Below are 16,116 nucleotides of genomic sequence, written 5' to 3'. Positions count from 1 at the left end.
TAAGTTGACAATTCGCGTGGTGGCTATCAGGAATGGTATGAGTCACACCTTGCCCACACATCATGATTGGCAAGACGAGAGGAGCAGTGAGGGGAAAGCAGCTTCATCTCCTTCCCACAGTCTATTACCCATGTACTGTAATGAGACAAAGCCAGACATGACAAGCACAGAAATACTAGCAGCACTGGGAGGCAAATGAATATCTTACGACTAATGCCAATTTTTTTCTGCTACAAGCCACACCAGTAAAAATCATCAACTTATTGTGGCCACTGTATGCATTTTATTACAGAATATAGTAGGGACTCTGCGGCTGTTGACTGTGCTGCTATGAGGGCCATCCAAGGTGACTAGTATTTTGCAATTCTGTGTCTAATTGGAAATATTTCTGGCCTGTTTGGGGTGGGACCTGTGGATAATCTCAATAAAGTGTCAACGTACTTACTAGCATTAGAAATATATTTTATAATTATTTACGAACATCTGCCATTACTGCTGCCTTTGAGCAGTTGTCTCATGCAATCTTAAATCTGCATTGAATAAATCAATAATTTCATGTGTTACAGAAAAAAATTTAGATTTTTTCACTGCATAAAGTATTGTTAACACTTCTTCCAAAACTGAAAATAGTCTGTGCTACATTTAACAGCTACGAGGCAAAAGTATAGGTTGTTTTGTGCAGGCCTGTCTGAATTCTTCTGGGGAAGAACTGCATTATTATCATTTTGAAAGGCATTATTGCTAAGACCGAATGGGTCTCTGACATACAGGTTGGGAAACGTAGTGCTGATTATACTCTCACTTCCATGAAATTCCAAGGTCAATTATGTTCTATTACCAATCAAAATTTCTGAGTTCATTTCAAACCACTCTCCACAGGAATTTCACAGCTGTGCCTGATAAGGAAAGCATAGAAATAATTTGTGGAGAAATGTTGTCAGTCATGGTCTGCCAGCCATCAAGTCTGTATTTTGGCTGTCTGCACTGTTATGGTGAATTTGTGGCTATTATTTATATTTGGAAAAGAACCTTAGAATCTTTGAGTTAAAGACAGTTTATATTTGATATAAGGAACAGAGACGAGCCAAAAGAAAAAGAAAAGAGCAAACTGTAACAGATTTTACTGTAATGCTGAAGAATTCAGCTGCAATTTAGGCACCTTGCATAATTCATTTACTTATACAAACAATGGAAACTTCACATAGGAGTATCAACAAAGTAGGAAAAGACAGATTGCTAAAATAAATGTCATGTGACTAGGGCCTCCAGTCAGGTAGACTGTTCGCCAGGTGCAAATCTTTCGATTTGACCCCATTTTGGCGACTTGCGCATCAATGGAGATGAAATGATGATGATTAGGACAACACAACACACAGTCCCTGAGTGGAGAAAATCTCCGACACAGCCAGAAATCGAACGCGGGCCCTTAGGATTGACATTCTGTCATGCTGACCACTCAGCTACCAGGGGCGGACAGATAGATTGCTAATTACTATAATGAAGACATGAAGACTTACACAAAGCTTGTGGCCACAGCCTTCATCAGCAAAAAAAAAAAAAAAAAAAAAAAAAAAACAAAAAAAAACGCACACCGTTCATACACACAAGCAAGCACACCTCACACACACAATTGCCAATTGCAGTAGCTTGGCCAAGAACGCGATGCTCCCAAGTACCGGAAACAAAGGAGTGCCCCCTTTGTCACCCAGTACCACCCCGAACTTGGACAATTGAATCACATCCTTTGCCGGTGCTTTGATTACCTATCACCATGCCCTGAAATGAGGAACACGCTACCCGAGACCCATCCCACCTCTCCTAAGGTGTAGTGTCATTGCCCATCCAACCTCCACAACATCCAAGTCCATCCCTATGATGCTCCCAATCCCAACCCCCTCCAACAAGGATCATATCCCTGAGGGATATCTAGGTGATTGATATGCCTAGTCCACTCACAGAGCACTTCCTATTCCAGTCCTCTCACAGGTTTATCCTACCTCGTCATGGGCCAGGTCGTGAAAGCAGCCATGTCATTTACTAGCTCTGTCGCATTAAGTGCACAGCCTTTTATATTGACATGACTACCAACCAACTGTCCACCTGGATGAATGGCCATCACTAACCTGTGGCCAAGACCAAAGTAGACCACCCTGTGGCACATGCGGATGAGCATAACATGCTCGATTTCAATGGCTGCTTCACTTTCTGAGCCATCTGGATACTCCCCTCCACTACCAGATTTTCTGAACTGTGCAGATGGGAGTTATCCTTACAACATGTTCTCCACTCCTGTAACTATCTCAGCCTCAAGCAACGGTAACATACTGCCCCCACACCCTCCACCCAACAGATGGGAGTTATCCTTACAACATGTTCTCCACTCCTGTAACTATCCCAGCCTCAAGCAACGGTAACATACTGCCCCCACACCCTCCACCCAACAGTTTCCAATGTCTATCATCCTATCATCTCCTCCCTATTCCTGTCTACCAACCTCTTTGTTTGCCACCCTCTGCCAACACACTTGCCCATTTTTCCCCACTCCTTTTCATTCCTTTAGCCCCACCTTCCTGCCCTACAACCTTCTGATCCTACACTTGTTGGTATTCTAGTCCCTGCACATGCTGCCAGACCATGTTCCTCTGCACCCCTATACACTACTATCCCTTCCCTCTCTGTCCCCTCCAGACAGCTGCTGCCATCCCTCTTCATAGATGCATTCTGGCCTGAGCTGCAGGTGCCATCAACCACCAGCAATACTTGCACTTTGGCAGCTGCCACACATCACATACCAAGAAGTTCCTTCCATACAGCCCAGCCATCCATGGACGTCACATCTGTAATGATGAGTGGTCCCTCTGAAAATATGTTGAGGGTCTCACTGAGGCATTTATACATAATAATTACCCTCCCAACCTTGTACAAAAACAAATCTCCCATGCATTATCTTTCCAGCCACCCAAAACCTCCCAAAGCTCCACCGTCCGGCCACAGAGGAGCATTTCACTCATGACTCAGCACCACCCAGGATTGGAGCAACTGAATTACATTCTCTGCCAGGGTTTCGACTACCTATCGTCGTGCCCTGAAATGAAAAATGTCCTACCCACTATCCCTCCCACAATGGTATTCCACCACCCACTGAACCACACAACATCCTTGTCCACCCCCATACAACTCCTGCTCCCAACCCCTTGCCTCATGGCTCATATCCCTGCAATAGACCTAGGTGCAAGACCTGTCCTATACATCCTCCCACCACCATCTACCCCAGTCCTGTATAAAACATCACGTATCCCATCAAATGCAGGGCTACCTGTGAAACAAGTCATCTGATCTACAAGCTAAGCTGCAACCACTGTGCTGCATTCTATGTGGGCATGACAACCAACAAGCTGTCTCTCTGCATGAATGGCTACCAACAAACTATGGCCAAAAAACAACTGAACCACCCTGTTGCTGAGCACACTGCACAACATGACATTCTTCATTTCAGTGATTGCATCACAGTCATGGATCCTTCCCACCAACACCAGTTTTTCTGAGTTGTGCAGGTAGGGACTCTCCCTGCAATATAACCTACATTCCCGTAACCCTCCTGGCCTCAACCTTTATTAGTCATTGTCTTTACCCATCTTGCCCCTGCCCTGTTCCCATTCTAGCACTACACAGCCCTCTATTCCATCAACACACCCAGTCTTTTTACTTCTCTCCTTTCCCACTATCCCCCTTCCTCTCTCCGCCGCCCTCCATCTAAACTTCCAACTGCACCTAGCTGTCCCACTCTCCACCTCATCCCTACAGGCTTCCAGCAGCTCTTTATCATTCCCCACCCCTACCCTGTTATCTCTACCCCTCCCTGCCCCAGAGTCCACCTTACTCCCACCCGGTTGCCCCTTCCATAATGCCCAGTTGCCAGAGACACTGATCATGTGTGCGCAAGTTGTGTTTGCGTGAGTGTGGGCGTGTATGTATGTTGTCTATTTTTGACAAAGACCTTGTCGGCTGAAAGCTAACTTTTCAACAGTCTTTTTGTTGTGCCTTTCTGCAACTCAGATTCTCTGCTATATAGTGAGTAGCAACTATCCTTTTTATTATATTGTTACACTCTGTCCTGGATTTTCCATTGTTTGAAAAATTGGAGGAATTCATCCAATTAAAATGATAGGAGAATCATAAATTAAACCAACATGAAGCGAATGTTATGCAACAAAGAAGTCCTAGTGAAGATCATGAATTGTCAACAATATGATAAGTCATACGAAGAATAATGTGGATTTCAAACCTAGAGGCTTTTGCACATTATGATAGATTCAAGTCGCTGGTCTTACTATTCTTAACTTATAATCCCATTCTTGAGCATTCTTTGTCAATGGAGAAAATAAGCAAATAGAAGAAGAAACAGCAATAAAATTGTCCACACTTTCATTACCAGTAGCAAGACAATACTGGCCTATCAATTTTTCTATGTGGTGTGGTAGCTGCATAGGGAGGAAGACAAAAGTGAATCCCCGGTAGAGGGGGAAAGAGTATATCAGCACATAATCAAGCTAAAATAATTTGTGTACAAAAATACTTTACAATCATTTAACACATTTACACACAGTTCTGTTTGTTGTTTCATACGACTACCATGATCAAATTTTTACAATGTTTTATTCTTCTTGCATTTAGAAAACCTCTCTTTCATTTAAATAGATTATATACCTTGTATCTTGTGTGTTGTCAAAGTTTTACAACTGTGTAATTTACTCCCTTCTGGAACCAAAGGCAGGTTTACTTGAAGGTAGTGCAAATCATTATTCTTCTGAGTACTGTATTTGTGAAGACCTCTATTGCCCTCAAACTGCACTGGGTTGTGGGTAACAAATTTCACCTGTGAATACATGTACTGTTTGGTTTTGTTTTGCTATAGGGCGTGAAACCCAACTGAGGTCATATGCAGCCAAGTCAAAACTATAGAACACAAAGACAGAGCGGAGTTAAAAAATGGCTAGGTATATGTCAGTCCCAATTGACATAAGAGAAGACAGCTAAAACAAGCACGTGGAGAAAGAGCTGAAAAAAGACACCATACAGAAAAAAATGACAATGGCTAAAAAGGCAGTGCCCAATACGCAGCCTAGTTAAATTGACCTCCTCCCGGTGAGAGGGTGAGAGGAGGTCGTCGAAGCTGCTGGGAGAGGCTTAACCCTTTAACTGCTCTGGATGTGTTAACTCGCGTGCCTTTGTATCTGTCCCTGTGTGCTCGGAATGTGTTTACGCGTGCCACCAGTCCTACCTGGTACTCTGAACGTGGCTACACAGGTACAAAGGTGCGCGCGTTAACACATCCAGGGCAAGTAAAGGGTTAATAAGTTGGAGCTTATTACCGTGAAGGGAGGGCTATTGGCGATGCCGAAGGGACACCACCTTTTGACAGATGGCAACACAGAGATCATCAGAGGGAATATAGGAACTAGGAAGCTAAGGTACGAGGACTGCAGCCTTGGCAGCAGTGTCAGCAGCCTCATTTCCTGACAGACCGACATGACCAGGAACCCACACAAACATCACACTGGCTACACCAAGAGTGAGCAAGTGACAGTTTTCCTGGACCTGCTGCAGTAAGGGATGGGCGATGTACAGTGCACATAGACTTTGAACAGCACTGAGTGAGCCTCAGCAGAGGACACAATTGAAAAGTCTGTGTTGCCGGATGTACCCCATGGCCTAATACAGGTGAAGAGCTCAGCTGAAAATATTGAGCAGTGCCAGAAGCTGATATCGAAAGACACAGGTGTCAAGGATGAACGCATACCCAACCCCACAGTCAGTCCAAGAGCCATCAGTGTATACAAAGGTACTATCGCGAAGTTCCATGCAAAGGTCATGAAACTGAAGGCGATAGAACAAGGCTGGAGAAGTGTCTTCAGGAAGCAAATGAAGGCCAAGGTTAACATGGGCTGCTTCACGAAGTCAAGGTGGTCAAGAGTTCACACCCATTGGGAAAGTTGCAGGTAGTGTGAAGTTAAGCTGCTGTAGCAATTGCTGAAAGCAGACTCCAGGAGGTAACAGAAGAGGGACACGCCCCAAGCTGGCAATCAAAGGAATCATTGAAGAAAGAGGCATAGGATGGGTGGCCACGCATGGCAGACAAACGGCATGCATACCTGCTGAGGAGAAAGTCAGGCAGTGGTAGTTCAGCAGCTTCAGCATACAGACTCTCAACCAGGCTAGGGTAAACAGCACCAGTGGCCAAATGGATGCCACAATGATGGATAGTGTTGAGGGATGGACGTGCAGATGCATAAACAAAGCACCCATAGTCAACTTTCGAATGGACAAGGGACCAGTACAAACGGAGGAGGGTGGTTTGATCGGCACCCCAGGAAGTACCATTGAGGACTTGCAGGACACTGAAGAACCGCATACAGTGGGCTACCAGGTAAGACACATGGGAGGACCAAGAGAGTTTCCTATCGAGCATAAGCCCCAGGAATTTCATAGTTTCAAAGAATGGAAGGGCAACAGGCCCAAGATGTAAAGATGGTGGGAAAAACCAACTGCGCTGCCAGAAATTCATACAGACGGTTTTGTCAGTGGAAAAGCGATAGCCATTGTCGATGCTTCAGGAGTAAAGACGATTAAGAGATCGCTGAAGATGCCGCTCAGTGAGACAGGTCCATGGAGAACTGCAATAAATGGCAAAATCATCAACAAAAGGGAGTCAGAGATGCCCCGCGGGAGACAGGCAATTATAGGGTTAATGACAATAGCAAAGATGACAATTACTAGATAAAGGTGTTCGACACGGTGGAACCCACATGCACCTTGAAAACTTGGTATTTTAAAAATTCCTGAACGAAATGGACAGGCAGCCACGGAAGCCCCACGTGTAAAGAGTACGGAGGATACCAGTTCTCCAGCAGGTGTTGTAGGCCTTCTCCAAATCAAAAAACACGGCCACAGTCTGGGATTTCCGCAGAAAACCATTCATGACATGGGTGGGAGAAGTAATGAGATGGTCAACTGCAGAATGCCGCACTCTAAATCCACACTGTGCATTCGTCAGTAAATTGCGAGACTCGAGCCACCATACCAGCTGGGCATGAATCATACGTTCCATCACCTTGCAAACACAGAGGGTGAGTGAGATGGGGCGGTAGAAGAAGGATGGGTTTTGTCCTTACCAGGCTCAGGTATAGGTATGACGGTGGCTTCACACCAACGTCTGGGAAATGAGTCCTCTGCCCAGATGTGGTTGTACATGTTAAGCAGAAAGTGTATGCCCGCAAGAGAAAGGTGCTGCAACATCTGAATGGCGTCTGGCCATGGGGCGGAGGATCGGGATGAACTGAGAGCATGATCTAGCTCCCTCATACTAAAGGCAGCATTGTAGCACTCACGATTTGGAGAAGAGATGGGTATCAACTCATTTCCATTGGAGGAAGGCAGGGTGATAGTGGGAAGAGATCGAAATGTCCACAAAATGGCGGCCCAAGATGTTGGAGATAGGAATAGTGTCCAAGATGACATCATCTTCTTCTGTCAGGCTGGAAATTGGGGAATGGATATTGATCCCACAGAGCTGTCGGAGGTTGGTCTGCGCGACAGAGGAAGGGGTGGAACTGTTAAAAGAACTAGTGAATAAAATCCAGCTAGCTCTTTTGCTATCCCGAAGAATGCGACGACACTTTGCACGCATATGTTTATAATGAATGCAGTTTGCATCATAGGGTGACGGTTAAAAATGTGAAGAGCACGTCTCCGTGCGTGAATTGTGTTGCAGCATGCCTCAGTCCACCAAGGGACTGGGACACAATGTGGTAAAAAGGTAGTGCAGGAATGGAATGTTCTGCAGCAGTAAGGATAACATTCGTGAGATATTCCACCTGGTCATCACAACTAGGGAAATCTTGTTCTTCAAAGGTCGCCAGGGAGGAGTAAAGCTGCCAGTCAGCCTTAGTAAGCTGCCATTTGGGTGTGCATGCAGGTGGGGTAGGAGTCGGCAAACGGATAGTACATGGGAAATGGTCGATCGAGTAGGTGTCAGAAAGAACGGACCACTCAAGACGATGGGCAAGCTGGGCAGCACAGAAGGATAGGTCCAAATGGGAATAGGTGTGTGAGGAGTCGGAAAGGAAAGTGGGTGCTCCAACGTTATGGCAGAAGAGGTTAAGTTGGTTAAGATCAGCCACGAGGGCACCTCTCTGACAGGTCCTGGGAGAACCCCAAAGGAGATGATGCGCATTCACGTGACCAAGTAGCAAAAATGGGGGAGATCGCTGCCCAATAAGCTGAAGGAAGTCTGTGAAAGCTCAAAGTGGTCGTTAGGATGCAATTTCGTTTCCTGAAGGCAGAGTACAAGGGGACACTGTTATGCTAAAAGCAGCTGTAAATCCACTTTTTGGGACTGAAGGTTGCAAACATTCCATTGGAGGAAGGTCATGATGAGGAAAGAAATGAAGGGATGTCATCTCAGCAGTTGCTGAGTGAGAGCCTGTGAAGAGTCACTGCCACAGGGCACAGAAGGAGGAGGATCCTACTCCATGGGATCCACAGAAGCATCGCCTTGCACGTGCTGTGAGTCCAATGCTGAAAAATGGTTTGTCATGCGCACTGGCGACACAGAGGCCGGTCAAGCTACGGTATCACATGGCAACACCATCGAAGAGGATCTTCGAGTCGGTGAAGGAGAAGACTGTTTGCCTTTAGTGGACTTCTTTGAGCCTTTCCGGTTAGCAGAGGAAGACTCGGGTGTTGTTTGGCTGGAGGGACGTATGAAGTCTGCACAGGAGCACTCCATCTGTCCTTTCCAGTCTATCGGTTGTGTAACTGGTAGTTTCGCCTCTTGAGGTGAGGGTTTGGTGGCTTGTTGCATAGCTGGATGGGGGGATGGTGATGCTATCTTGACACTGTGCGATTTCACAACCTGAGAGCTGAAATTGAGATCACATGTTTGCATGGCCATGTCGTTCATGGAGCGAGGGGTAACAAGAACAGAACTATAGGTGCCAGATGGGAGAACGCAGTGTTTGCGACTAGCCAATAACTTCCGAGCAACTGGGTAAGGCAATTTTTCCTTTACCCGGATCTCTTGGACAGTCCGCTCATCAAGATACACAGGACAATCCCCAGAGGAGGTGGCATGGCCACCTTCGCAGTTGATACAGCGTGGAGAAGGAGGCAGACAATCACCCTCGTGTGCATTGGCTGGGTGTCGACAAGACATTCTAGTGTGGTTGAAATGATGACAATGGTAGCAGTGTATCGGGTTCGGAATGCATGGTCGGACTGTGATAATTTCATAGCATGCTTTGATCTTGGACAGAAGCACCACTCTATCAAAGGTGAGGAAAAGAGTGTGGGTGGGCACCAAGGAGGAATCTAGCTTTTTCATCACCCAATGGACAGCAATGATACTCTGATCAGAGAGGTAAGATTGGATTTCAGCCTCGGTTAGACCGTCGAGCAGCCTAGTGTAAATAACACCCCAGGAAGAATTCAGTGTTCTATGAGCCTCGACAGAAACAGGGTAGCCGTGGAGAAGTGAGGCGGAAAGCAGTTGTTGTGCTTGATAATCAGAAGTAGTCTCTAAATGAAAAGTGCCATTCCGTAAGCGAGAGCAGGATTTCACCAGGCTAGCAATTGCATCAACACCTTTCTGAATAATAAATGGATCTACTGTGGCAAAGGACTGACCGTCTTCAGTACGTGAGACCATGAGGAACCATGGTGCAGCAGGAATGATCTCTGAATCATTAGCCCATTACGTTTATGTTTCATAGACATTGATTGGGAAGACAATTGGCTCATTGCGGGAAAATCTCCCACGATTGCCAGCGTCTCTGATGGCGCACTCCTTCGAACTGGGGGCCCCCTTCACAAGGGGGCACACCTGCCTTATGTGATCATTCACACCTCAGGTCACACCTCCCAAACACCTGACAGAGTGACCAATCAGCAATTTGGGAAGGTTGCAGCTCAGGCCGCTCCCTGGGCCTGGCCTGTACCAGGGTGTACGGGCGATCCCTACCTGTCGACCTGGGGTTGGGAATTATGCGCAACCCCGTCACCTGTTACACGTCAGACTTGTGAGCCGGTCTTCAGGAGCAGACTAGGAGGAAGAAGAAAAAGAGAAACCTCAAATGCCGAAGCGGAGGAACAAGAGCAGAAGGGAAGCAAAGAAAGGAAAAGGGAATGAGAAACGGTGGTGAGACTGTTCTTATGTCAGCGACAGACAATGCAGAACATTCCTAATAACACCCCAGACATATTCCCCAAGGGACGGGAAAAAGAATAGCACGGGGATAGACATGCAGCACAGAAGGGAAAAGAAGCCGCAAAGGCTGGGGCCCCATGGTAGCCAAGCACAAACCCACCAAAGAGTGGCGAGCCCACTGGGGGGGGGGGGGGGGGGGGGGTTATGTGTACTTTGATAAATATTCCCAAATGATTAAACAGACGCCTGAAAGATGTGCACATGACAACTCCCACACTTGTAATTTCTTTCTTTTCTGCAGTGAATACTTTTTGCAAAGTGAGAATTTACTCAAGAATATTACTCCATAGACTGCCACTATACGAAAATATGTTAACTTACTTATTTCTATGCCCTACAGATGGCAATTTGCCTTCTGGCAAAAGCTGCTGTACCAAAATGTTTTAGTAGGTCTATCTGTTCTCATCTGTTTTCACCAATATGGACACCTGAGAACTTAGTGCCTTTTACTGTGTTTATTATTTTCTGTTGGTACACTACATTAACAGGAGGTGGGGAATTATTGACAGTATGAAACTGGATGAGTTTTTTGCCAACATTACAGCTGGCCCATTTCAGAAACCCACTTAACAACTTTAACGAACTATCATTTATTATTTTCCCTGTTGATGCTTCTTTGTTCAGATTGACAATAATGCTTATATAATTGCAACATTAACTAATGCTCCCACATAAAGCTGACTTTTTGTTTTTCTTTTTTGAAATACGTGAAGAGATTAATCCTGATGAATAAAGGGATTTGAATGTGACTCTCGCCACAGCAAAAGGAATCACCAATCCCTATGACAGTTACGTCAGTATATGGAAGTGTCTGATTCCACCTGTCTGCTTTGACCTGTGGCGTAATGGTGGTGGTGTGTGTGAGGTCACTATGGAATGGTTTGTAGATGTTGTGTTGTATTTGATGGTGTCCTCTGGTTGTGGATGTAGACAAGTGGTATTTAATGCATAGTATTGGGTTCATTTGAGTTCTGATTGTCATCTTGCTAACTTAGTTCTGAGTTTATATTGTTGATGCAGTAACAAGGGTTGTGGAAGTGTTTTCAGTGAGGTATTAAGGGTTTTTCTTTATGTTTTTAATGTGTTTGCCATTTTCGTAAGCTCTGATTAGTTTGGTGTTTGTTGTGTAAAAGGAAGCCTAATTCTTTTATTGCTTTTTTGTTGGGTATGGATATGGCAGTGAAGTACGTGAGTTTATCATTACGTTCTGTGATGGGTGATGACATGATGTCTGTCATACAATTGCTGTAGATGTTCAATCTTATTGCTGAATATATTGTCACATTTGTGGTAACATGAGGTTGAAACATGAGGTTGATGAAAGTTCTGTCAGCTCAGACCAGTGGCATGTATATGTGGCATTATTGGTGTTACAGTATTGGGTGGTTGATAAGATGTGGTACTTGGTTCGAGAAAACTATGTTGGCCATGAGGGAGATTGTATTGCTTCCTTATTAATTTTGTTACTGGTCCTCTATAAGTTATTGAGCACATGAGACTGGTGTGAATGAGAGGGCTGTTTTGGATTAGTTTTCATTTTGCTGAGAGGTTTGTTCAGAGTACATGAAGTGTAGAGGGAAATTAGCTGGGCTGGGGGTGATTGTTGAAACTGACGAATCACAGTTCGGTAAGAAGTAGTATGGGAGGGGCAGTTCTTGGGTTGGTTTGAGGGCGTGGGGGGCTTTTATTTTGGGGGGCGGGTATGCTGATCGTGTTTTTAGGGTTTTTCAGGGTCAAAGTTAAAGGAACTAGTGGGTCTGATTGAGCAACAAATTGAAGAGGTAGTACTATAATTTATGATGCATTTTCATGAGAAGAGTGGCTATAATCATTGAATAGTAAACTACAGAATTGAGTTTAAGGATTATGACACTGGTGCTCGTACTAACATGATAGACAGATGGGGGGGGGGGGATTAAATCAGTTATAGGGAGGGGGGAAAAGGCACTCTCCAACCTGCAGTCTCATTTAGATGAGTATCATCCCTGATAATTTCTATACTTTTTGCACCTTTTAGAGGGCTGTGGCGAGGATATATAGGCCGAGGGTGGTGAGTTGAGAGGGCTGGGTATGTGTGTGTAAGGGATGGAGGAGCTGTGAGTATTGGTTGTGAGGTTAATGGGATATGTTATAGGTTGGGGGAGGGTGTTTAGAAATTATGTTGGAGAGGACCAGTTTGGTTGCAGTTTTCGTTTTTTGTAAGGTGTGACTGATTGTATTTTTTCTTTGTTGGTGGTGTTTTTTTTCGAAGGTGACAACGGATGGATTGGGGTAGATTTATGGGTGGCAGGTTGTGGGTGATTTAGGAGATTTTTTGTTTTGTTTTCTCTGTGTGTGTGTGTGTGTGTGTGTCTCTCTCTGCGCGCGCGTGTGGTGGCCAACGGTGGTACTGTCGGAGGCTTTTGCTGGTAAGTAATTTTTGTTTTGGTTTTATTCCCTGGTAACTGTGATGTTTTGCCTGCTGCTGTATATTTACGGTAAGTTGGATGTGTGTTAATAGTTGTTGTGACTGTCGGGTGTTTGAGCTGTTGGTGTTTTGATTATACTTTTCGGAGTTGTAGGTGTTGATTTTTTGGTATTGATAGCTGCAGTTGAGCTATATAGGTCCGTGTCCTATTCCTGTGGTTTTTTGGCGTAGCGGAATGCTGTAATTTAATATTTTTTTGCTGGATACTATTTGTTTTGGAATGGTGCGATGTTTTTTTATTGTTATATATTTAGCTTGTTCCCAAACTAAATCCCCAATTTTCTGTGGTCATCCAGTTAGTTTTGTTTTATTTTTGGAGTGATATGTTAATGTTTAATTTTTATTTTTGCACGCATTTGTTGGTGTGTGTATGTAGTGACATCATTGTCGCCATTTTGTATATGCTGGAAGTAACCATTTCTGTCATATTGATGACATCATGGGTCAAAGCAGATGGGTGGAACTTGATGCTTCTGCTTTCATGGAAGCATAGAACATGGGCATAGGCTGATAGCCCTTTGACAGGAAGGCAGGGCTTATTCCCCTGCACTGCTCCTCATCCCTTGGACAATCTAAGTTCTCGTTTGTTTATGGTCACGGCCAACTGCCACGATATACAATAATAATAACAACACTGGTCAAAGCAGAACAACATTACCATGAACTTCAATGCATTTACTATCCTCACTAGGCTTATTTAAACCTAATAAACAACAAAATCTAAGCTTGCACCCATGAGAACTAAACAGCTCACTGTAAATATAGCTCACAATCAACATCCACAACTGAAACACAATAAACACAAAACACATGTGGTCTCTCACTTCAATGAATAAACTACTGGGTTGCATTCTTCACAAAATCTGAGTTTCATCTGGCCATGAGTGTAACCCATTTTCTGACAGTTCTCCATGTTAAAGGGAAAACCACAGAGGTGGTCTTTTGAATGAAACACTAGGGGCATTTCTGGGGTAGATTATGTTCTCTCATTAAATAGTAACAAAAGAGAAGTTTTCAAGCATTTGTCAAACCTTATACCTTCCTAATAAGCAAATTTTTGACTGATAATGTTGTTCACTGTAAACATCAGCAATGGAGAGTTAATAATTTGAGATCAGTAGGACCTACATGTATATTACATTTTACACCAAGTAGATGTGATAGTAAATCTGGTACTTACGTTTTCTTGTTAAGAAACTGACAATCTTACATGAAAGTGTGGATAGGAATGAGATATAAGCAGGTGTGATATATAAGCACAGATCTGTGAGTTTCAAGATGCACAAAAAAAAAAAAAAAAAAAAAAAAAAAAAAAAAAAAAAAAAAGTGTAATAATAGAACTCGCTCTGGAAGACAGTGGTACTTAGTAATGAAATACATGTCTGGAAATTTCAAGGTGTGATATAGTTAACAGCTGTCAATTGGGGAACTATTGGCCTGTGACCAAAATATTTTGAGAGAAAAAGAGAAACTCAAGAGTGCCACTGTATGTTCAGAATATAATTATAATAATGGTTTGTCATCTATATTAGATTAACACTAGTTCCACAGATAATCTTTACTACTAAGTGTCAACATGGATAGAGTTATACCCATTGCTTAATTGGGATAACATTCTCAATTATGTAATATTTCTGTCTGCAGTGCCTTATAGTCTTTCTTATATATTCACGCTTTTACAAATGACTCCACCAACAAAATAAATGTGTGGCAGGCCTATCTGAAAATCACGTTGTTTTTTTCATAACTGCATGATTCTTTAAAGCATAAATAAATACAGAACTGTGCAGAATAAGCTATTTGGGCAGAATCATGTAATTGAATAAATGTTAATTGCAGGAGGTGAGCTTTCTAAGTGATGAAGTTGAAGCTTTTAATGGAGTGACACATGTTATTGTTGTTTTAAACAGCTGCAGGGCACTGATAAATTTTAAATACACTGATGCATATCTTCGTTTTAACATACGAACAGTTACATACTTATGAGCAACATTTTATTTCAAAATCACTTCTGCTGTTGTCCACGTTCCGATATCCACCACTGGAATGCTGTAGGGAGTACAAATGGTTGCTTCGGAGCCTGAATTTTGCCATTTTTATAAGAAATACATTCTCAGAAACATAACAGAGTTTACTAAAGGAGGAGCAACAGTCAAACGGTTTCAAAACATTCGTTGCCCGAATAATATAATTTATTATTCTTTTCTCTTTGCAAACTGAAGAATTATTCACATAATTTAACAACGTTTTCGTACAGAAAGAGACATACAAAACATACTGCTGTTCTATCACGCCATTCATATGCTCGTTTTAACTATTCACGTCTCAAGAGATTAATGACAACATCAGTCTAAAGAACGCGTAAGTAATTTTGTATCTGCGGGCACGAAAATGCGATGGAAGACGTAAAGGTTATATCGTATACTCACGCACCATTCCACCAATGGTTATGTCTTGATCATCCGTAAGAATAACAACGAAATTTGGCTTGGTCGATTCGCTGCTGCATCGTGAAATTGCTACAACTACTGCAAGTTTTAAGAAAAATTTAATGGTTGTAGCTGTCATTCCGATCCTATGCTTTGTCCTTCACCTTGATTAATCTGATTACTTCATCGTTTCACGTCACGATTGTCAGAAAAAATAAAATACTATCGACACCTCCGCGAGTTCTCATTCCAGAAAGCTAAACCTAAAACCGACGTCACTGACAACTTAAAGCAAATGAAGCGGAATTATGCCAAAAGTTCTCTTCTAGCCACCTCGCATTACCCGCCACAACAGGTGTTTATGTTTACAAACACTTGTGTCTACGGACAGCAAAACTCGGCGCCAATCGGTTGTGCTCGGGTATGCAGCTTGCAGCGCATTCTGGTAGCAGACAGCGAAAGCTTATCGGCAATAGTCTTCTGTCAGTACTGTCACAGTATTGTAACGTTTGTTCTGTTCGCGCGCATTTGTTAGGCTGTTGTCTGTATTTGTAGGAGGATGCTAATTTCACCCAACCTGGATATGATGTGACGTCATTTTGACGTGTATACACTTTAGTCGATTAACACACCTATCGACTTTTACGAACGTTCGAGATTCTAAACTGTCGTCAGCTAGTGGTTTGTTTTGACACGTGCGATTCTGATAACAGCTCAGTGTGGCAGCGTGGGAGGATGCTAAGTTCACCGGACTTGGATACGATGTGACGTCATTATGACGTATACACGCTACATCGAAAACGACAGAAACTGTATATCGACTATTCGACTTTTGTGAACTTTCGAGTGGTTGTGACAGGGTAGCGCTGTGCTCTGCGCCATTCGTTTAAATGTGTTTTGCGTTCCTTGCGTTTAAATCGTGTATTGTACTGTGTTTGTGTCCTGTGCGTTGTTTT

At 43.6% G+C, this 16,116-nt stretch overlaps 1 protein-coding gene across 1 annotated transcript in view; it reads right to left on the bottom strand.

Moving 5' to 3' along the window:
* The window catches only part of LOC126237279 (N-acetylglucosamine-6-sulfatase-like), a 69,305-nt gene extending 53,735 nt beyond the window's left edge, over positions 1–15,570 (bottom strand). Inside the window, exon 1 of the mRNA XM_049947215.1 lies at positions 15,165–15,570. Within this exon, the coding sequence (XP_049803172.1) occupies positions 15,165–15,299 (135 nt within the window). The 5' untranslated portion in view covers positions 15,300–15,570. The remainder of the gene's footprint in view (positions 1–15,164) is intronic.
* Positions 15,571–16,116: the final 546 nt, after the last annotated feature.

The sequence above is a fragment of the Schistocerca nitens genome, chromosome 2 (genome assembly GCF_023898315.1).
Source record: "Schistocerca nitens isolate TAMUIC-IGC-003100 chromosome 2, iqSchNite1.1, whole genome shotgun sequence".
Lineage (NCBI taxonomy): Eukaryota > Metazoa > Arthropoda > Insecta > Orthoptera > Acrididae > Schistocerca > Schistocerca nitens.
Note: the sequence above shows the minus strand (reverse complement) of the source record. Positions and strands in the feature narration are given on the sequence as shown.